General features: G+C 34.8%; 2 protein-coding genes and 1 non-coding gene across 3 annotated transcripts; 1 reads left to right on the forward strand and 2 right to left on the reverse strand.

The window, feature by feature from the left end:
* Positions 1 to 2,244: 2,244 nt before the first annotated feature.
* LOC104894024 (2-hydroxy-palmitic acid dioxygenase mpo1) lies at positions 2,245 to 11,173 on the reverse strand. Its single transcript, XM_010680182.4, has 4 exons — positions 10,659 to 11,173; positions 2,796 to 2,858; positions 2,651 to 2,722; positions 2,245 to 2,563 (listed from the first exon to the last, which is right to left on the reverse strand). The coding sequence occupies exons 1-4, from the start codon at positions 10,956 to 10,958 to the stop codon at positions 2,447 to 2,449; spliced, it is 552 nt and encodes a 183-aa protein (XP_010678484.1). The 5' UTR covers positions 10,959 to 11,173; the 3' UTR covers positions 2,245 to 2,446.
* Positions 11,174 to 11,262: 89 nt separating this feature from the next.
* Positions 11,263 to 11,336, reverse strand: TRNAI-AAU (transfer RNA isoleucine (anticodon AAU)). Its single transcript has one exon. It is a non-coding gene; the product is annotated as a tRNA-Ile (tRNA).
* Positions 11,337 to 19,326: 7,990 nt separating this feature from the next.
* Positions 19,327 to 22,546, forward strand: LOC104894025 (hypothetical protein). The gene is made up of 6 exons (XM_010680183.4): positions 19,327 to 19,549; positions 19,640 to 19,687; positions 19,786 to 19,939; positions 20,403 to 20,458; positions 21,370 to 21,441; positions 22,288 to 22,546. Exons 1-6 carry the CDS (start codon positions 19,448 to 19,450, stop codon positions 22,414 to 22,416), a joined length of 561 nt encoding a protein of 186 aa, XP_010678485.1. The 5' UTR covers positions 19,327 to 19,447; the 3' UTR covers positions 22,417 to 22,546.
* The last annotated feature ends 832 nt before the right edge of the window (positions 22,547 to 23,378 follow it).

The raw sequence follows: 23,378 nt of genomic DNA on the forward strand, positions 1-23,378 counted from the left end.
CAAAAACCCGAGATCTGGATTTTCAAAAGTAAAAGTCAAAATATGAATAGGTATGGCATATGCATGCATGTTGTTGTTGGACTCAACCACTCAAGTCCTCCACATGTTACACACTAACACTAGGGCCATTAAAGATCCTTACAACACTTAGAAAACAGACTAGAAACATATTACAAGAAACTAAGAGTGTAACAAGCATTTCTCTGATGGATTCTTAATTGTTGAGATGGCTTAATTGACAACGTTCAAACTTGTTGAAACCATCATTAGTGATTATAATATAGGAGATTGAGCTCTAGTTGGATGAACAATGCATTGGGAACGTAGGGGCTTTAGAAACCAAGGAAAGAATCGAAAGGATAGTAAAGACTCGAGTCGGTGACAATAACAGCGGACTTGTAATATGGTATCGTTCGATAAATTGATCCAAGAGAAGCACCCAAATAAGGTGCATTCTTTACATACTTATCTAACTTGGAACTTAAATTTCATGGCTTTAACTTATTTGAACTTGTTCAACCTCAGTATAAGATTTTTGTCGATCTTACTAGAGCTTATTGCTACAAGCCCCCTTTTTAAACTTGTTTTTCTTAGTTATTCCGCAACAGAAAATGTATTGAAGATGAGATTGAGAAAACAGGGCCTAAAAGCAAGATCTAAACCTTGAAAGAAGAAAGCAGCTAAAAGTAACCACTTATTTGGTAGCAATAATAATTACTCCCTCCGTCCCAAAATATAGTTTCCATTTTCATTTTGGGTGTCTCAAAATATAGTTTCCATTTTCATATTTAGTTCCACATTTTCCATAATTTGTCTAGAAAAACCGTGTCCCATCATTTATTTGCTTCTTGAATTTTGTTTTTTCCTTTGTTTATTCAACCAAAATGTTACAATTGATGCTCTTTCACCAATTATTCTCCATTTTCTCTCTTGAAATCATCTTTTCCCATACAACATCTATTTGAATAAACAAATTTTTTCTACTATCCCTCATAGATTCTACCTACATAAATTACCGTGAAAACAAGGAATGAGAACTATATTTTAAGACGGAAGAAATATGTTTTAGTTGTAATAAGTTTAGGATATTGTTAAGTACCTCTTTAGTTTGACTAGCCATTAGTTTGTACAAGATTGGCCATCATTCTTCCACCCACCGTCTCTTCCTACTTAAACATCTTGCCTAACTAATAACTAGTATGAAAGAGCACATAGCTCGATAGTGAAATCCAACTCAAACCCGACAAACTTTGAGTACAAATCTCCAACACCCACTTAAATTAGTATGAAAAAGTCTTCATAACCCGAAAAATTAGATGAGCCAACCCAAATTCGACCCATGTGTCACATCTATTAAAGATGGAGATGGATAATCACGCCCACTTACAAGCTTGCCTAAGTCTACCTAGTAGCCCGTCTATTTGCACGTCAAATACATATAACTATATACGCTGCCAGAGCAAGAATTTGATCAGCTTTACAGATTATATAGAAGCATACATCTAATATACAAGCAACTAGAGTGTGAAACTCTTTTCTTTGGAAACGCAAATATGTACAAGACAAAAGGAGAAAAACTTGTGTATATATATATGTTTAAGTTCATATGAGAATCACGATTGCGGTGAGAATCGTGAAAGCCACTCACTTTTCCTGATTTTATGACAATTTTGATCATTTCACAATGTTTTTTCATATGAACTTATATATATATATATATATATATATATATATATATATAATATATATATATATATATATATATAATATATATATATATAATAATATATATATTATATATATAGAGGCAAGATCACATGAGAAATGAGAATGAATCTCAACCACACGATTGGTTTAGAGTTACAACACTTATTCATTAGAGTTATATCTCTCTAAAAAAATTTTGAATTAAAAAAAAAATTTGTTTTTTTTTGAATTTTTTTTTTCAAATATTTTGTTTTTGGAGTTACATCACTTTTTCATTAGAATTACCTTATTTATTCATAAGAGTTATAGCGTGTAAAATTCATTCTCATTTCTCATATAAGTATGCATTCTCATATGAACTCACTTCTATATATATATATATATATATATATATATATATATATATAAACTTCTCACTGATAAAAAAAAGGCTAATAAGTCAAGCATATACCATCGAGCTCCTGATCAAGTGTAAATTTTGCGCATTTTTAATGATAATAAACCCAGAAAGATATACAACAAGAGGCTTCTGGTTAATTATCAGAATAATCAAGTCTTATTTTCAGCTTTGCGAATCGTAGCATATTACACACCAATGCTTCAAATGACCCTTGAAACTCCAGAAGTTGACCGAGTTGTTAAGAAATTTTGCAGATGAACATTCTTAATATTGGTTACTAGATTATATACAGTATAAAGACAATCAGTTGGATACCTTGTAGTCATACTTATTTCATGACTAAGATAATTTCTTCTGTTTCTTCTCTTGCCATTCTTTAATTTCAGCATCCACCATAGCTTTGACCTTTGCATGAAATCCCGGATATGGTTCATAACCGAAAAAATGCTGAAGAGCCTGCAACAGATATATCAAATCTGTTCTGTAAGTTGGAAGTTTACAATAAGCATATTGTGCTATCAAAGAGGGTCTCGGAAAGTGTACCTCTAGAAATACAAAAAAGGGAGCCATCAAGAAGGCTTGCACGAGATTATCCAGAAGAGCAGGTGCTCGTTTCTGTCAGAAATATGCATATGGTAAGAAACAAAAACGTATGTTAACATTGAACCAAGATATCAGGGATGATAACCTCGAATACTCCATGACCTACGAACTGCGCTGTCCAGCATAACAGCTGAGCTGCCAAAACCACCTGAATGTTGAAAATAAGGTGACATAAGAAGTTGGATCTCAAGGAGCAGGAAACACAGCATTGAACACTATGCAATTATTAAGTAAGCCTCAACCCTTTTTCACTAAAAACTACCTAGTCCCTCAGTCCCATATTTAACTTCCCACTTCTAACTGGCTAAATTAGAACAAAAACAGGATAGTGGATAGAGAGAAAGAGAAACAGAACTAGTAAGAGAAAGTATTGGTATCTTGAGATAGAAACATGTGTTGATGTGATAAAGAAAGAAACTAAAATACAATCAGAAATGCAAACTCTTATTCTGATATCACTATAACAACAGTGGGAAGTTCAATATGGGACAGTAAGCGTATTAAATATCTGGTGAAAATAAAAACTGTTAAAATGAAAGCAGTTAAGCAACAAAGAACTAAAGAACAATAGACACAAGAAGTGATTCACTAACAATATGTTAACTACGTTAGAGGAGAAATGATTTTATTTAATTGAGGAGAGAGTACAGATTTCACAATAAAGAGGCAGAAGTTCATTAGAAGGTGTTTAAAGTAACCTTCTAATTAATCTAAACAGACTGGGCCTAAAACCGAGACCCCCATGCTTGGTTAAACCTAGCCCCAGAGAATTCAATGCATATTTCAACAAAAACACTAATGTCACTCAGGTATATCCACAAACATAAACAATCTAACAACTTCAACAAAAAGCGACCTAGGTTTACAAACAATTGAGAAAGTTTAGCTCAAGCAAAGTGACAATGCAATCTACGCAGAAGGTTTTAACATAATATAAGATACAATAAAGTTGCAGGGTAAAATATATGCTCTAGAATAGAACATTTCCAGAATAATGACATATATTTTGGTCAGTGGTGGTTTATAGCAGGACTATTGCATATACTGCAGATGTACTCATATTAATGAATTATAGTGAGATAACTTTGGATGTCTTTGTTGTTGGTCAATATGTAACTTCAGTTGGTGGCTAACCATTGATAATCTTCATGGAAAGAATTACTTTTAAAGTAGGATTATGATCTGAAATCAAAATATCAAATGTTATTGGGAGTTTGGTGAGCAAACTAGAAGGAAAAAGAAGGAAAGGAGCGTGACGGATCCAAATTCAGGTATTTGGATATAGGATGGGGTAGGAGCAGCAAAAGGGATATGGAGGGATGTACTTTCCTTATTTTATTTGATTAAATATTTCCGGTGTTGGAAGGTTTGAGAAGAAAATGCTAATTCAATCTTTTGTTGCCCTCACCTTACCAGTTCTCTCTCCTTCCCTTCTTTCCCCCATCATTATTCTAACACACTGTTTAAGTCAGCATCAAACCTGTGGTAATACACTCATCAAAAGATTCAATAACTAACATCATAATTTGTCTATTCTATTGCAAAACAATCATACAATCTCTTTGCATCTATTCTACTGATTAATGACTATTGGACAGGTCTCGACAGTGAGAACTCAAAGGAAAAAGGTGCAGAAGCAACAAAATTTATTCCAATTTGAAAGTGTCAACAAAAATATTCTTTATGCACGTAGGGAAAAAATGGAAACAAATAAAAGCACAAAGATTCGAGGTGCTTGGTACTTTTTTTAATAGACAACTCTCTACCCCAGAAGAAAATTTTCACCTAGGATGCTTTATTTACACACTCTACCTAAATAATCAGGTAGAACGAAGAGAAAAGATGTGCAGGAATTAAACTACTTAAGGTCACCATAAAATCTCTTTTTCATAACAAATAAGCATCCTTTTCCCCTCAATCCTTCATAATAATGACCAGATAACTGCTTAGAAAAGGTAAGATACAGTGTTGCAGACAGATGGTGACAGCGTATACACAGAACACTACAAGGAAACTGATCAGGCTTCCTAAGCTAGAGAGGTTATCCTGGGATGATTCAAAGTCCACTATGGCTATCATATTGGAAGAAACAAAAATGGGGAAGCAAAAACAAGAAAGCAAAACTTTTTGCAGTTTGCATTTTAAATAAACCCAATTTCCCTCTCCCCTGGGAAGCAAACAGACCACATAGGACACAAAGCAATAACACAGGCAACAAATCTAGAATTAAGTTCGGGAATAAATCATAAGACACAACAAATAACAAACTTCTTGCATAAACTCTCCTTGGGCTTCTGCAAACATAGAGAAGTAGAAATACTCAGAGTCCGAGAACACAACACTGAAACAAGTTACACCCTTAGGATATAACATAAGATCTTATTGGATGAAGTAGCTGCTCATTACATAATTCTCATTCAATCATAAATATCTTGAAATAGAAAAATATTTGCAGTATCAATTTTCCAAAAGCTGGACAAGTAACTATTGTAGAACTTTTCATGTTTGATTAGAATAAAGCAAATCACATGCTACCACAAAAACTAACTAATAGGCTATATTTGACTTTGGTTGTCATAATTCTCTAAGTTTGACCTCATTTTCCAATGTGCGTGAAATGATACTCCCTCGGTCCTTGCAAAGGATTTTCCAGTTCATCTTGGCACTATTCATAAGTTAAGAGAATCTTCTAAATTTTTTTCCCAATACAAGGAAAATAAAATCATAGTCATGTAAGGTCTTGTTTGATTCGTCTCAATGACTACATTATGAAAATCAAACTTTTACAATTTATATTAATATGTAATTAAAGATACTGATGATACAAAACACACATTGTCATACGTGATAAGGAGAAATGGGAAATCCTTTGACAGACAGAGGGAGTAATATGTAAGTTTGGTGATTTAACCTTTCAAGAAGTTCGATCGAAATTTGTGAGAAAATTTTGGCCCTTCCATATTAGACACTTGGTCATATACTTGTATTCATATCTTCGTAAAAAGATAACATAGATATGTGAAGATTAAGTTTCAAAGATAATGATTTCATGGCTTTGGGGATATTACTTAGGATAACCCTGTGTTTTAGCACTTTCTGTTAAGTAGAGAGAAAAAAACAATATACATAGAATAACCTTACATATATTTTTCCAATTGCTTCCGTGATTTTCATGCCCAAAATGTCTAAACGAGATTTTTCCTTCAAAAACGGTAAAAAGAGAGCCTTTTTAAAAAAAGAATCCTTTACCATTTTCTCTTCCCCCCCCCCCCCATCAACCCCATTTCCACTACAAGCACCACACTGGCCACTAACCCACACTCCCCCAGACCACCATGTGACCCATCATCCCAACCAGCCACCACAAACCCCACAGAAACAACCAGTCAATCAGAGCCATAGATCCCACTCAGTGACCAGCCCACCCTTCTCTTCACTCCCCCATTTGCACCCAAAGCCTAATATTTTCCTTTTTTAATGACCATAATCTAATAGCATTTGAACAAATTGATGTGAAATCAATCAATGCTCATGTGTTGCAAACCTTTGTATGTTCCCTTTTTAACTATAAAGACCTTGCAAACAAGCATGTATCGGGATTACCTAGTGATGGAAGTATGGAACTATCTATCAAATATTGCGTTTCATGGAATGCAGAACAAATTACTAGGCTTATCCCTTTTCTCTAACACTTCTACATAGACTTTTTTACACCAACATCTCCGGGTGTCAAACATATATTAAAAAAACTATTTCAAGAAATAATAGTAAATCTCGAAAGATTGGTGCTTTAAGAGAGAAATTAGGGTAGTTGATCAAAACATGAAATTTAGAGGCATATATCACTAACTTAGATAAAGACTTAAGTGAGATATGACAAAGCAACCAAAATTTATTGGGCTTAAGGGAGGAACATAAGGAAGAGATTAGACACATAAAAGAATTTTGTTAATTATGTCATATTTTGTAAGCAATACTCTGACACAAAATATTACAAGAAAGGGCCTTATGATTGGAAAGCTTGAGGCACAAGTAGGGCTGGGAATGAGCCAAGCCTCCCCGTGAACAGTTCGAGCTCGGCTCGGTGAAAGCTCGGCCAGGGCTCGGCTCGCCAAGGCTAGGCTCGAGTTCGGGATCGGCTCGTCACCTAACGATACGAGCCACGAGCTAAGCAAAGCTCGGCTCGAAAAGCTCGCGAACGGCTCTAGTAATTTTTTTATTAGAAAAATATAAAAAAATAGTATTATTATTAATTAATACAAAAAAGGCAAAACAATAAAAATATACTATCTATTAGAATAGGAAAAAAAATTACAACCAAAGCAAATAGTCTCACATTCTCTGAAAAAAAAAAAGAAAAAAAATACTTCTAAAGTTCTAATGGGCAGTGGTTCTAAAGTTCAAACGAGCCTCGAGCCTCAAACGAGCCTCGAGTTTCAAACGAGCCTTAAACGAGCACGAGCCGAGCCTCAAACGAGCTCGAGCCGAGCTCGCATTCCATGACACGAGCCCGAGCTCGAGCTTCATTTTTGAGGCTCGACGAGCCTCGAGCTCGAGCCGAGCCTCGTTTATGAAACTCGAGCTCGAGCCTGAGCCTGGCACTATTCGGGCTCGGCTCGGCTCATTCCCACCCCTAGGCACAAGAGTTATATTGAGAGAAGTGCTCTATATGGGAATTTTACTATAGTAATACTTCCTTTGTTCTAAAATAAGTTCAGCACTTCCATTTTTAGAAGTTAGGGTAGTTGATCAAAACATGAAATTTAGAGGCATATATCACTAACTTAGATAAAGACTTAAGTGAGATATGACAAAGCAACCAAAATTTATTGGGCTTAAGGGAGGAACATAAGGAAGAGATTAGACACATAAAAGAATTTTGTTAATTATGTCATATTTTGTAAGCAATACTCTGACACAAAATATTACAAGAAAGGGCCTTATGATTGGAAAGCTTGAGGCACAAGAGTTATATTGAGAGAAGTGCTCTATATGGGAATTTTACTATAGTAATACTTCCTTTGTTCTAAAATAAGTTCAGCACTTCCATTTTTAGAAGTTCCAAAATAAATGCAACATTACTTTATTTGGCATTCAATTCTTTTTATCTCTGTCTTCATCACATGGGTCCCTCTTTCTTTTCTCCTTAGTTCTTGTGCTTCCCCTCATGTTGCACTTATTTTAGAATAGAGGAAGTACAATATAATGAAATAATATATGGTCAAAGTTACCCAAGTTTGACCGCAAAATGTTGAACGTTATCGATTATTTTGCAACGGAGAAATATTAAGCTTTAGTGTGAGGAAACAAGTCTATCAAATACTAATGCAAGCAGCTTCTAGTAACTGGAGGAGCAGTATTTATATCTGACTTTCCCTATACCTTAAACCCCTAGCACGGTTGCACCTAGAAAGTGAAGAACAATGCTCATAAAGGCCTAAAATATGGTTGGATATTGCAGCTAAAGAGGTACTTATCAGAAGTTCAGAACACATTGGAAGGAACATTTTCATGTATGACCAGTTTACCAGACCATATTAATAACAAAAAAAAAACCTGGAAAGTGTACAGACCTCTATAACATCGAAAGCTTGAATGACAAGATAAGAAATTTTTGGTCTTTGAAGCACCATATCAAGAAGTAAGCTTAACCAAGCAGAAACACAATATGAAACCTCCGTGCTTCAAAGACCAAAAATTTCTTATCAGGTAATCCCGATATTCTTTTGCTTGAATGACAAGATAATACAGTATTGTCTGCTGTTTCCATGTTAAAATATTTTTCGACTTGTATTATTACTTTCGTCCTTCTCATGAGTGAATAGACAAGGGTCACGAATCATGTAAAAGCCACAGCAACTGCTAGTACCTTGATGATGAGGCAGATAGTGATTCTGATTACGAATATACGACAGCTAGTGTCAGTATTTCTCGATATTCCTACACCTTTTCATATCATGCATCAAGTTCCCCCATTTACTTCAAACTCCCCAAAATCTCCACACTCTTGGCATGCAACTTAGTCCTCTCTAACTAGCAGAAATGTTCACCATAGCCCCATATACGGCAAACCAGAAAAGAAGATTTTTAAAAGTTACACTTTGGAGATGTTCCTTCTTCACAAGAAAGTGATACAAAGAAGTTGACAGCCACTTGCAAGCGATAGTTTGGACCACAAATTTGAAGCATGAATTGAACGAGGAAGGGTGAAAGATTAAATCTATAAAGTATGCTGCCCTCTGTTCCAAAATATTGCCTGCGTGAAAACCAAGTCTTTTGCCTCATTTGAACTTTATGATAAAATATATGTTTTCAGCATCTAATATAATGAATTACACGTCCATTAAAACATATAACTTGTATAGAACCCACAATGTTATACACCATCGAACCAAATCCACCGTGAGGTATGTATTGTGTAGGCATACTACGTTTCTTACCTGAAGGTGCAGCGAATTAGGGAGCCATATGTTTTTCTCACATATTACACAAAAAATGAGTGAAGTACACAAAACTGTCCTTGAATAACAGTGTTTAAACACACCAGAAACAGGAAACAGTTACCACAATAAAATGATGGGGGAAGCCAAACTAAAGGTGGTTGCTAGGATTGGAATGGAAGTTGAAACACAAGAGAAGGTGAAGAAAAAAATACTAAGCAAAGGAGAGAAAGTAGTGTGACACATCCTCATTATTTAGCAATGAGAAAGAGTACAGCACGCTGTTGGTAAATGGTTATACGAACAACATCAATAGCTGCAAAGAGACCAACTACAGCAGTAGTAAAACTACAACAAAATGAGGGCACATTTGATGGAGTGGAAAAGAAAACTTTGGATACCACCTGTGGTATATCCAGTGAACTAAAACAAAGATATTGGCAAATCCAGGGTAGAAAAGATAATACTTGTATGATAGAAGAGACTAGAGAGGTTACCCTCGTATCTGAACCCAACTCCAGCTCAGAATATAGGAACTCGTTAATATAGAAATAGTAATAGATAAGAGCTAAAATGAGATGAGGAAATTCGGATTGTCACCAGGGGGATTCAGTGCATGTAAAAAAGAAATGGGATGGCATATGCTCCAGTTCCAATTCTAGTGAAGATGAAGAATACGCGGGTTAAATGGGCTTTCACATTTTCCTACATGGTCCTTCTACAAGAAGACCCACAGTACTTATAAATGCAATCAGGTCCTTCTAAGAACTCATCTCAGCCAAAGCAATGCCACTTAATTCAGTATGCCCAAAAACATCACTATATTATCACTACATGTGTTTGTACTTGTTATTTAGTGTAATCAATGCAATAGAAGTATTGCATTATGGAAATAGAATACTCCTATCCCATATATATTGCAATCTAGTATCTCTGGAAGCACAAAGACACACAGAAGATGCATGGGAAAACAACCAATATCTAATCCTTACACTACAATTCAGCAAGTAAAGTACTACTAACAATAAAAAGAGTGTAGGATAGCTAAAGAAGATTAAAGTAACATTAGTACCTTACCCTGGCTCACTGAATCAACAGTCATAAAGTAAGAAAATCGTTATCAATTACTGTAAATTTACATGGAGTGATTCAACATGAAGTTTGCAAAAAAAAAAAAAAAGCCTACAAACCAGTGTAATTTTTGCCAACTGACCTAAAAACCAAAACATTTCTGAAAATCCCTAATCAAATTCCAGGCTTTGCTACACCATAGAAAACATCAACTCTTAGGTTTTCCACCCAATGCCAATCAATTGTTACAGAAGCAATTAACCAAATCATACAATCAACACTCAACAAAAGCATTAATCAATCAAATTGCAAAAAAATCAACTTAAAAGCAGTAATTACCCACAACCTAACAAAAAAATCATGAAAAAACACACAAAAATATAATAAAGATCAGTTAAAGGATAATTAAGTAGAAATTACAAAGATAGAAAATTTACCTTCCAAGTCAAAGAATAGCCAAGATGGGTAGCACAAGCAGAAGCTCCAACCCAACAAAGGAAACAGAGAAGAGCAGCCAAAGACCCAGCTTTTTTATCCATGCCCACATAAAACACAGCATATACTATGGTGAAAAATGATGCAAAATTGGGGAAAAACAACATGGGTACATAGTAGAATAGCATAAGACTACTGTAGAAAATTGGCCAAACAAACAACATATGTATAAATATATTAATTGGGTTGCTATGATATGCGCCATAAAAGGCAAAATGCTTTTCAAGATCAAATAAACTCATTTTTTGTGCAATAAATTTGCCCAATTTTCTGAATTTTCCCTTCCAAAGATTGAAACTTTTGGGGGTGAAGATTGAAACTTTTGGGGGTGAAGATTGAAACTCTTGGGGGTGAAGATTGAAGTCGATGAGAAAGTATGAGAAAGTATGGGTGAAGATTGAAAGTAGGACGTTTTTGATTCAAAACTAATTTTTGTAGCAAAAAACGTGAACTACCATCAATGAAAACTTTGATAACTGTGTCAATATACGCCACTTGCATGATTATTTTTTTGTTTTTACTTAATACAGGCAACTAAAAAAAAAATGGCCCATGCAGGTCTCGAACCTGCGACCTTCGCGTTATTAGCACGACGCTCTAACCAGCTGAGCTAATAGGCCAACTGTTGAAAGACTTTGCTATGCAATTTGTAATATTATGTTCCTCGAACCTCAAAAACTACTCAAACCTTGTAATTTCTGTAAACCTGAAACTGAATGACATCTTCACTTATTTAGAGATTGTGTCAACTCGTGTATCATTTGAGAAAAGATTTTAAATGAATTTCCTAGCTTTGTTTTAATTCAACCAGCTCTTTTTTATTCAACGAATTGGGATGATTGGATTTTAACTAACTTAACTGCTCCCTTAACTTGGCAAGAGATTTTTGGTATCACTGTTTGGCATATTTGATTAGCTAGAAATTTGGATGTTTTTCGAGTTAAAAATGGTTTCCATTGTTTCTCAATTCAACAAATTAAATTGGTTATGGATATTGTATATTGTCATAATTTAGGAGCCACAAATCGAGAATGCTCTTATAATCTTACTTCAACCAGGCCAAAAGGACTACAAGTACTTGGGTTCCTCCCAAGTCCCAACAAAGGTGTCATGAAGTTGAACACAGATGGCAGCTGGTTGGCAGTGGATAAGGCTGGGGGAGGAGGAGTCTTCAGGCGTGACAAGGGCATCTAGGTTATGGGTTTCTCTGTCAACTTCAATACTATAAATCCTACAGCTGTCGAGCTTCAAGCAATGCGTGAAGGTTTAATGATGGCCAAGGATATGAAACTTGAAAAACTGGAAATGGAAATATATGCAGAAGGGCTGAAGATGATGTTGCGAAACGTGGAAAACTTTAGGGCATATGAAGTGTCTGCATTAATCTCTGATGTCGATGCTCTCCTTAAGCATGATTGGGAGGTGCTGCTGCTGAACATTAAGAGGGAGGCGAATGTAGTGGCTCATAGATCACGAGCTAGTTAATTATGGTCGAGATATGAAAGATTTGTGTGTCGTCCATGTGGGAATTCCAGGTTGGGTGCAAGAAGCTTACAACATTGACATGCGAAATGTGCGAGGGAAGAATGCTGCTTCACAGGAGTATATCACATATGGTGTCGTCATGGAATTTGTATTTGAAGAGAAATCAAAACTCACCAACAATATTTTACTTTGATAATTTCTGAGAGATTTTGTGTATTCATAGTTTGTATTTCTCAATCTTTCTTTTATGTTTTATAACGGCTATACTTCTAACATTCTATATATATACAAGGCATACATAAAACCTAGAGAGCTATCTACATATGTAGACAAATATACAAGACCAATTGTACAATAAGATAAAACAAAGTTATAAGATCAACCTAGGATCATGTGACTAATACTAGGAGCACTGCACCTGTGAGGTACATGACATAGCAAGCTGTGTGTGCCTCCATGCTTGCATATTTGTACCAGCAAGTAATTACCATTAATTATACCAAACTAATTAGTAATTAAACATAATTAAATGAAGCAACTAATCACCAATTCTTCACAACCCCCCCCCCCCCTCTTTCAAGTTGGAGCTGATGAAAGAAGACCCAACTTGAAAGAGAGGTGATTATGTTGTTGTTCACCTAAAGACTTGGTCATTATATCTGCCAGTTGTAGAAAAGATCTCACATGGAGTGTATTGATGAACCCATCTTGAAGTTGATCCCTCACAAAGTGACAATATAGTTTAAGGTGTTCAGTTCTCTCATGGAAGACAGGGTTATGAGATAAGTAAATAATAGCTTTGTTGTCAAAGGATTGGTTGATGGGGCTTGGGGAGATGAAAATCCAAGTAATCTAACACGCCATCAATTCAAACAATTTCACCAGCTTTATATAACATACACTTGTATTATGCTTCAACAGAAGAGTTAGAAACAATTTTATGTTTCTTAGTTTTCCAAGATATATATTAAGTTTTGTCTAAAGAGAACACAATACCCTATCAAGAAACGATCATTAAAGGCACAAGTCCCCTAATCTGCATCACAAAATGCTGACATTGTGATCTCGGATGTTGTTTGATGGCATAGTCCCCAATTAATTATACATGCTAGGTATCTAATCACATAAATAGCAACCATCAAGTGAGGCTTTCTAGGATTATCCATGAATTGGCTTAATTGCTGCATAGAGTAGGATATGTTTGGCCTTGTAAGATTGAGATAAAGTAGCTTCCCAGCAATGCTTCTGTAAATCTCAAGGTCATCAAGCTTCTCTCCTTCATCTAAGAATAGCTTGATTCCCTTTGGAAACGGAAATTCGCAAGGTTTTCAGTCTTTCATTCCTACTTGTTGGATGATGTCTAGGACAAAATTCCTTTGATTCAGCATAGTCCCTTTCTTATTTCTAGATACTTCTATTCCCTTAAAATATCTAATTTCCCCTAAATCTTTGCAAGTGAATGCACTATCCAATTTTTGCTTTAAGATAGTGATTGCAGCTTAATCATCACTAGTTATCAATAAATCATCAACATATACAAGTATGATGACTTGTTTTCCATCTCGTTTTCTAGAGAATAGGGAATAACCCCTTTTACTTTGTTCAAATTTCTCATTGAGAAGGAAGTTAGTCAATTCAAGGTTCCATTGCCTTGAAGCCTATTTCAAACCATACAAGCTTCTCTTTAATCTGCATACTTTTCCACTCTTCACTTCAGGAGGTGGTTTCATGTACATTTCTTCATCTATGTACCCATGTAAGAAAGCATTGTTAATGTCTCAGTGGTGGAGTGGCCACTTTTGACATGTTGCCAATGCAATCACAATTCTCACACTGGTGAATTAAGCCATTGGTGAGAATATATGTTTATAATATTTCCCTTATATCTGTCTATCACCCCTGGCAACCAATATGGCTTTTAATCTTTCCACTTCTCCAGAAGGTCTCAGATTGACCTTATAAACCCATTTATAGTTAATGGCCCTCTTGTTTGTTGGGAGTGTTGTAATTTCCCAAGTTCCATTTTCTTCCAGAGCCTCCAGTTCATGTTGCATAGCAAGAATCCACCCCTCATGCTTTGTTGCTTCCACTTCTCCAGATGATCATGTTCACTGCACTATTCTCTTGTGCTTCTTACATGGATTTTGGAAGGTTCACAACATAATCTTTTAGTCTCTCAGGTAGGATTCTTGTTAAGCTAGGCCTTGCATTGTCTATCACGTCGCGAGTGATAGGATTTGTAGCATCGACTTTTGCTCTATCTCCCTGTGTCTGAGTGGAGAATTCGTGAGAAAAGAGGTTGTGGACCCTATACTTCACCACCTTCAGTTAGAGGAACCTATCAAGTGGGGGAAAACTCGGGAACTAAGGCTGTAGATGGGAAATCTAGGAACCCAGGATTTAAGCTTGAGTAAAAAACGCCAAGTAAGGGTGTAAAAAGAGTAAGGTACCAAACGTTTGAGCATGAATTCATAATTGAGGACTACAAAGTAGCATCAAACCTTAGGACTATTATCTACATTTCTGATGATGAAGGAAATTATAGGACATTTATCGTAGTGATTGAGGAAAATCATGTTTCACCCATACTGGACGTAGGAAATGAGGAAGAGGGAGATCATAATGAAGATGAGGCTACTGAAGGGGATATGATTAAGGAAGAGCCTAGAGAAGAAGAAGAGCCTATCTAAGAAGAAGAAGATCAGCCTATGGAAGAAGAAGAAGAACCCATAGAAGAGGAAGAACCCCTAGAGAAAGATGAACATATATTCACCTGTTCATATCCATCGTTCAATCCTATAACGAACTTGAGCATTTTGTTGTTTGACTGTATTTTCATCATCTTCTTGTACATCTCACAAGTATATGTACTCATAGCTGCACAAGTGCACTCTAGTCTTTCTTTCAGTTGGTTGATTTGATCCCATAGCTCCTTGAGCTTGCAATAGTACTCACTCACAATTAAGTTGTTTTGTTGAAATTCCCATAACTCTTTCTTGAGATGAAACAGTTGACGTGCATTAGTTTGCCCATATCTCTCCATAATTTCTTGCCACAACTCCTTTATTGACTACATACTAGGCTTCCAGCCACTTCACTCTTCATTGTTGCCAGCAGCCAAGACCTGACCATATAGTCACATCTCACCCACTTTTGCAACTTATTTTCAGCCTCATTGGGTTTTGAGTGTCTTCCCTCAAGAAATCCCAGTTTGTTTTTTTTGCTCCAAGAGCTATTTTAATGCTCCTACTCTAATTCAGAAAATTTTTACCATCAAAGATGATACTTTCTAGAGTTGTTCCAGCATTTTCATCCTTACACCGCAGGGGCAGAGAACCCATCGCTGCATGTTTCGGTCCTCTTCCCCATTACTTAGAAAAAGTGAGCCACTGGTTCACGCTTCTTCGATTTCTATAGTGATCATAGAATTCGGAAACTGAATCATTTCCTTATATTTGAAAGGAACTTCCAGATTAATAGGATGGAAGCTAATCGGAATAAATTAGAATTTTTCTTCTATGATCATTTTAGAACAATTAGAAATTTAACAACAAAATGCGATTACTGCCTTTATTAACTTAGATTTTATTATTTACTTTTTTTTTCATAATGTGGGAATTAGAATTAATTCCTGTTTACCTATACCAGGGCTTGACATGCTGCAAATACTCTTGAAAGAGAGGGGTGCAATAGAACAAGGATAATAAAAAATCAAATAGAAAATTCATAGTGATAAAAAAAGGGTCTTTGTATGGGTTGTCAAACTGATTAATTTTCTCTCCCTTTTCAGCCAAATTTTTTTTTTGCTTGGATGGATAAAGATTGAAACTTTCTTGTAGTTTCTGGATGTGATAAAGTTTTGATATCTTGGTTTGATCTTATAGACCAAGCTCTGATACCATGAAGAGTAATCAAAACTCACCAACAATATTTTACTCTAATAATTTCAGAGAGATTTTGCGTATTCACATGTTGTATTTCTCAATCTTTCTTTGCGTGTTACAACGGCTATACTTCTAACATTCTCTATATATATACAAGGTATACACAAAACATGGAGAGTTATTTGTATATGCAGAAAAATATACAAGATCAGATGTACAATAAGACAAAACAAAGATACAAGATCAGCGTAGGATCATATGACTAATACTAAGAGCATTGATCTTGTGAGGTACATGACATAGCAAGATGTGTGTGCCTCCATGCTTGCATATTTGTACCAGCAAGTAATTACCATTAGTTATACCAAACTAATTAGTAATTAAATATAATTAAATAAAGCAACTAATTACCAATATTCACTGTATTGCTCTTGTATATTTTTGGACAATATGATATTTTTTGTTTGGGCCTGTGATGTAAGGACCCATAGAAGTTTATGTAGGATGTACTCCCTCCGTTTCCTAAAGATCTTCCCACTTACTGTTCCTACAGATACCAAGGAAAATCAAGTTGTGTGGGGCATGGTGTGAGTAAAGTAGGAGAGAGAAAGGGGTTAAGATAAATAAACAAATAAAAAGGGGTTAAAGTAGGAGAGAGAAAGGAAGTAAAATTGAATTAATAATGTAATGGTGGACCATGTGATAGTGACATGAGAGGGTATATAGGGAAATTTGTTTTGCCAAATAAGGAATAAAGCAAAAGAGGGAAGATCTTTTGGAAACACCCTTAAACGGAAAGAGGGAAGATCTTTAGGAAACGGAGGGAGTTTGTGAATATTTAGTATATTTCGTCCTTTTTTTAAAAAAAAATAGGGTGATAAGCAATCAAATCACGCTGATATTCCCATATTCGATATTGGGAAAATTTCCAATATCATGGCATTTATATAATTTCTAGGACAAAAAAATATTATAAAATTATTAAATTACATAAAAAATATTAAAAAATTATAAATTATAAGAAAATAATTTTTTTGTAGATGTTTTTATTCGGATAATTGTTAGTTAAAATCTAGTTGATATATTAGATGATTAGTATATCATATCTTGACACCATCTTATCGTGTTTGGATCCTCTAGAGTTGTAAAATAACTCTACTAGGTAGAATTTGAGCAATATCAACCATTGAATAAAAAATCATGGTTCATATATTCTCTTTCCAAAATTTCCCTATTTTATCGCATCAAAATCCACCACTAAATCTCTCCCTTCCACCAATATGAGCCCTTGATTTTAAAATTTATGACTTAAATACAACTTTACCTTGTAGAGTTTCACTAAAACTCTAGAGGATCCGGACTCCCATCTTATCATATCAATTGGCTACTGTTATATTATATTGTATTGTATCAAGCTGCTAGTAAAATTAATAAAATACACCATAATATCGAACAAATTGTTCAATATCTGATATGGGGGAATACTTTCTCATACTCAGCGAGACCTGCCCCACACATTATACACTTAGCTGTAGGGGTGTTCGCGGTTTGGGTTGGTGCGGTTTGGGATGTAACCCAACCCAAACCGCAAATATACGGTTTGAAAATTTTCCAACCCAAACCGCACCGCAATTTTTCCCAAACCAACCCAACCCGAACCGCGCAAAACGGTTTGGTGCGGTTTGGGTTGCGGTTTAACCATTTTTTCCTCCGTGACATTACTTTTGTAATCTAAGATAAAAAAAAATTGTTAATAAGAGTCCAAATAGATACGAAGTTGAATTCATAATTAAACATATATAATGATTTATCAAAAGTGTTAAAGTTTTTTACCTCAAACTTCTTTTTTCAACTTTATACTTGTATGTCACCTTCATAAGTGTATTTAATTTTATTATTTTTTTAAATATGTAACATTGCGGTTTGCGGTGCGGTTTTGGTTTACAAAAATTAAAACCCAACCCAAACCGCAAACCGCGATTTGCTTGAAATAATAACCCAAACTGCAATTTTAAAACCGCAAACCAACCCAAATCGCGAAAAAACGGTTTGGGTTGCGGTTTGATGCGGTCCAGACCGCACTTTGAACAGCCCTACTTAGCTGACCCTGAGTTACTTATAAGTAGCATATGATCTATCTCAGGCTCATCTTCCTATGGGAAAGTGTCTCTCAATCCAGGAAATAGGACCTAAAATGACTTGGATCTATATATCAGCTTTTCTATAATTACTTGATTAACTTTTGCTTTAGTCATATCAAATCCTACTGATGATAAGTAATTATACTTTAGTGCATTGGGTAGGAGAAAAAGTAAAAGAGAGATTGTGGAGACCATGTTATTTAGGGACAAGCAAAAATTTTGAATACTCAGACCTTGGACCCGCCGGGTTCATATTCGGACTCGATTAAATTGGATCCGGGTCCCAAAAAGGAGACTCGGTTGCATATAGTTCCAAGTCTGGGTAGTGATTTTTCAGACCCGAAATCTGATGGGAACCGTTATAATCAGTTCTGGGTCTGGGTAAACGGCGGAATCGCTTTTAAGACTAGGTACCCGATAAATGAAATTAGTTGTTGGCACTTGGCATATGTGAGGTAGTCAGATGGCCCAAATATAAGTAAGTAAAAAGTTGCTAAGTAAAAAGTTAGTAGGTCTTTAACTCCATTTAATTGTTTTGTGAATTTTATAACTCAATCGACCCATTTTGTATGTTGTTATAAAACTGACAACCGGGTACCCAATTCTGGACCCGGTATCCAATGGTTCCAAGTCTGGGTCCAAAAATCTAGTACCCGGTTGGAGCAGTTTCAATTCCAGTATTTATGACCCGTCAGTTTCGATTTCGGGTCCAGGTCTATGAAATTCCACCAAGTACCCGATATTGCTCACCCCTAAATTGTTATTTACTAGAAAATTGAGACAATCTACTAAGAACACAGGGAGTAATATATAAAATATAATATTAACATGTACGATATTGAGACTACTGGTAACCAAAGTAGAATAAGTGAATAACCATTACATAAAATATAGAGTTTTACATGGTTGTAAATTATGAACATTTGTTGAGTACTTGACAATCATTTGTAATCTTGTATACATTAAAAATAAATAAAAAGAGTTGAGTACTTGACAATTACTTTCCTTTTTTTGGTGCTATTTTGACAATTACTTGTATGGCTAACAGTCAATCCAAAGTTTTACTTACATCGTCATATTTCGAAATATTTGTACTCTACAATTTATTTATTCCAAGAGTAAGAGAAATATGGGTGGAAATGGTTGCCTTATCCATTTCCATCCCATGAAAGAACACAAAAAGGCTTGAACATTTGAACACCAAACTATCTTCTTACAAAAATGGTTGAGACAATCGCCAGTTTTACCTTATGCAAGCCAATATACTCTCGTTTTAACCCTCTAAGTATAAACACAATTAACAATAACTCTGCTAATTTACTGGTATACTCACATATATTTCCCTCTTAGTAATATGACTCTTGATTAGCAGTACAGTAACCCATTTAATTATCTTTCTTTAACTTTTTGCAGCTTAAACAATGTTCAATTTCCAAATTTGGCAATGGGTTATCTCACCAGGTAAGTATTTAAAGATTAATTTAGAGATTTGACTACCATTAGTTATTAATTATCTATATATTACTGCAATTCTTAATTATATGTTAGTTTGAATTTAGGTTGAAAAAAGAGAAAGAGGCCATGTTGAAAAAGTAAATGCTTTACCAGATTGGCCTTTAATGGCAGTTTTGGTTGAGCATATTGAAGGACAAAGAGACCTCATTACCCACAAATCAATTTGGCACCTTAGTGATGATGCCATCAAGAAAGTTTGTAAGTAATGCTTTTACCGCCCGTTTGATAGTTGGTCATAAATAGTGGTAATGGGAATGAATTTATATGTAAATTTGTGAAAAAATCATTATCCATTCCCATGATAATGCTAATTTATCCTAAAGTGTCCACTTTCTTTCTTGAATCTTCATTCCCATCAAATACCGGCCACCTTGTAGGTGGTAATGAAAATTACTTCCCCTTGGAGACAAAAACACAAGTTTAGGGGTGAGATTGCTTGGTCATGGAGAAAAAATGTCTCTCCATGGAGATTTTAAGGGTGCTTTCCTAATAAAATTACATTTAAAATTCATTTCCATTACCGCAATTTATTAACGATCACCAAACGGGTAGTAAAAGTTTATATTCAATACACTTGCTCAATGGTATACAATAATACAAAATTAGACTGAAAAAATATGGTCCATAATTATTGTAGCATAATATTGTTTTGATCTTTCAGATACTTTCTATGTAATGTTCACTTGTTGGGGATGTTGTTTCTTTGGTGCTACTAAAGTAAGTTCTCCATTTTCTATAGTTTATTGCAAATTCTTTTTTTTGCCGAGTTATCAGCTTGGTATAAAATGATGAGAGTATGTGTGAAATTCATATAAAAATATAAGTTCTGGGCTCTGGCAACTACAAGGTATTAAAGAAGGAAGATTTGTCAAAAATAATCTTTTAAATACAAGTTTTTGCGAGAAACAAACTTTTTATAAAACTCTAGTAAAATAAGACCTTAATAAGATAATATTTTGCGGAAAATGACCTCGATACATTTTTCGGCATTGACCAAACTTTTTTCAATGTTGACTCGTTAAAACCAAATATGTGGAAGGCACGTGAACTTCATCTCTTATGTTTCAACTATGTTTTTCTCCATTTTTCGACATTGACCAAATATTTGCTGACGTTGAATTCATCAGTATATGAAGGAAAATGGGGTTGAAATATAAAAATGTGGATTATGAAATGTGCTATGTTTGAATTTAGTGGATCGAAGCCACAAAATACTTGGTCAATGCCTAGAAAATGATTCAAGGTTGTTGCTTACAAGAAAATTATTTTTAAGGTCTCATTTTGCCAGATTTCTTTTAAAAGTTGTTTTTCACAAAAATTTGTATTTAAAAGATTGTTTCTCGTAAATAAAAAAAAAAGAAAAGAAGTTGAACATTTAGCCAAATATATTATGTGAACCATTTAGAAAAAAAACACCCCTAATCACGAAATACTAAATATCATAAGTATATAACTACAATAAATTTCAATAACACATAAGAAGACATCACAAAACACTCTTCATAAATCATACATCATAACTCATAAATGTATGACAACATTGAGATTAATCGTAAACGCATGGTAACACCACTTAATGGTTGTTGCTTTTGGCATATGATTTTAAAGTTGAGGATTGACGTGTGCAGGATCCATACTATGATTCCGAGGAATACAGGGGAGATGGAGGAGATGGAACAGGGCATTGGGTCTATGAGAAGGTAACATTTTTCAATTCCTTTTTCTCCTTCTTGGATTTTTAGATTTTGGGTCGAAAGTGAATTTTGAATCTTGGTAATTATTATATACGTATACTTCTCGAAAAGACTATGACAAAGTTATTTAATTGCATATTCAAAGATTGATTGTTGCGATAGTACTTCCTCATGCTTAATTATACTCACTTTATGATTTGCACGGTACAACATTATCACTAATATAGTAATATTTATAGTTGCATATAAATAAAATTTTAAAATATGATATCCTAAAAATATACTCCCTCTGTTTCAAATTATAAGGCATTTTAGCTAGAAGAATTTGTTTCAAAATATAAGGCATTCTACAATATCAATGTAAGATTAAATGCAATTTTACATTATCAAGATAAGCTTATAGGTTATTTGGTATTATCAATATAATATTTAATGTCAATTCTTATTACCCATGCAAATCTAACTAAAATTAATTAAATTCTTAATCTATGTGCAAAAACCTTAAACGACTTATATTTTGAAACGGAGGGAGTACATTAACACAAATATAACAAGATAGAATACGAACAAATTTCTCATTTTCCAATGTTTCAAAATATTTGAAGACATATTTTTATTTTTATCCGTTTGCATTGTCTCTTCTCAATCACATGGATTGTCCACTTTTACTCTTCTCAACTCCTGTGTTATTTCAAAAAAAAATTCCATGTAATAAAAATGAATGAAGCATTATTTTACCAAATGTGATCGAAATTTTCTAACTTTAACTATTAAAATACACTAGTGAGTAGTATAAATTACGAATTTAGATGGATTTATGATGAAAAGCATGGTGATAATACTGTAATGCAGCAAGAAGATATAGAAGAATCAGCGAGAGCAGCATTATGGCGCGAGGAGCTAATAGAAGAAATTGAGCAGAAAGTTGGTGGCTTGAGAGAGTTGGAGGATGCTGGTCGTAAGGAGGAGCTTGTTAAATGATGTGATTTAATTAATTATTCTATTGTGCATATACAATGCTTCTATATCCCTGTTTGTTATATAATATTGTGATGTTAAGAAGAATAATTTCATTTAACTAAAAATGTACTCCTATCTTTCCCATGTCTCACCAATCACCTTTTATTAGAAGATAATACAAATATTATGTGATATGTTCAGGAAAAAAAATATTCCTATCTTTTAGCCTATGATGTGATATTTTCTAATATGCTTCGACTTGTATTCTATCTTTGAGTGGTATATAAGCCACGACTATGAATGAGAAACACTAATCTTTTGCCTCTAATCTATCATGGTATCCAACCAAAAAAAATTTTTTTCCACATAATTCTCCTAAGCTCTAAGCTATGAAGCACGGGTACGCCTCCTGGGCAGCGATTCCCGTACCCGATACGGGGACAGTACGGGTACGTGACGGATTCGCCTAGGATTCGTACCCGAACCGTATCTGGATAGGTGGGTACGCCGGTTTGAATGGGTACGGTGGGCATGAACTTGGGTACGGGTTGGGGACGTTCTTCAAGAGAGGGAAGCATACCCAGTGAAATATAAAGGGGAAATTAAAAAGCATATCTTGGATCTCCTCAACTGAGAAGAGTTCGAACTCTTCGAACTCGGCGTTTCTCCGGCAGCTTTATCGACGGCGAGTCGACATCTCTCCTTCGAGCCAAGTGAGTCTCTCACTCTCTCTCCCTCTTCTGAATTAGATATGAGTTCTGTTTTTTATTTGTTTTTTTTTTTTTTTCCGTTTTTCTTCTTTCTCTGCCTCTCCTCACTTGAATCTGAACTTCCCGTTCATTTTAATTTTTTGTTCTTCCAAAATGTCAACATTATTGACAACTTTGTTTTACTTTTTCTTTCTTTGCAGGTGATTGACTGATGTGTGATGTACACTGCTTGTACAGTTGTACTTATAGAGTTATAGTATAATATTATAATTT

This window comes from Beta vulgaris, chromosome 5 (assembly GCF_026745355.1).
Source record: "Beta vulgaris subsp. vulgaris cultivar EL10 chromosome 5, EL10.2, whole genome shotgun sequence".
Classification (NCBI taxonomy): Eukaryota; Viridiplantae; Streptophyta; class Magnoliopsida; order Caryophyllales; family Amaranthaceae; genus Beta; species Beta vulgaris.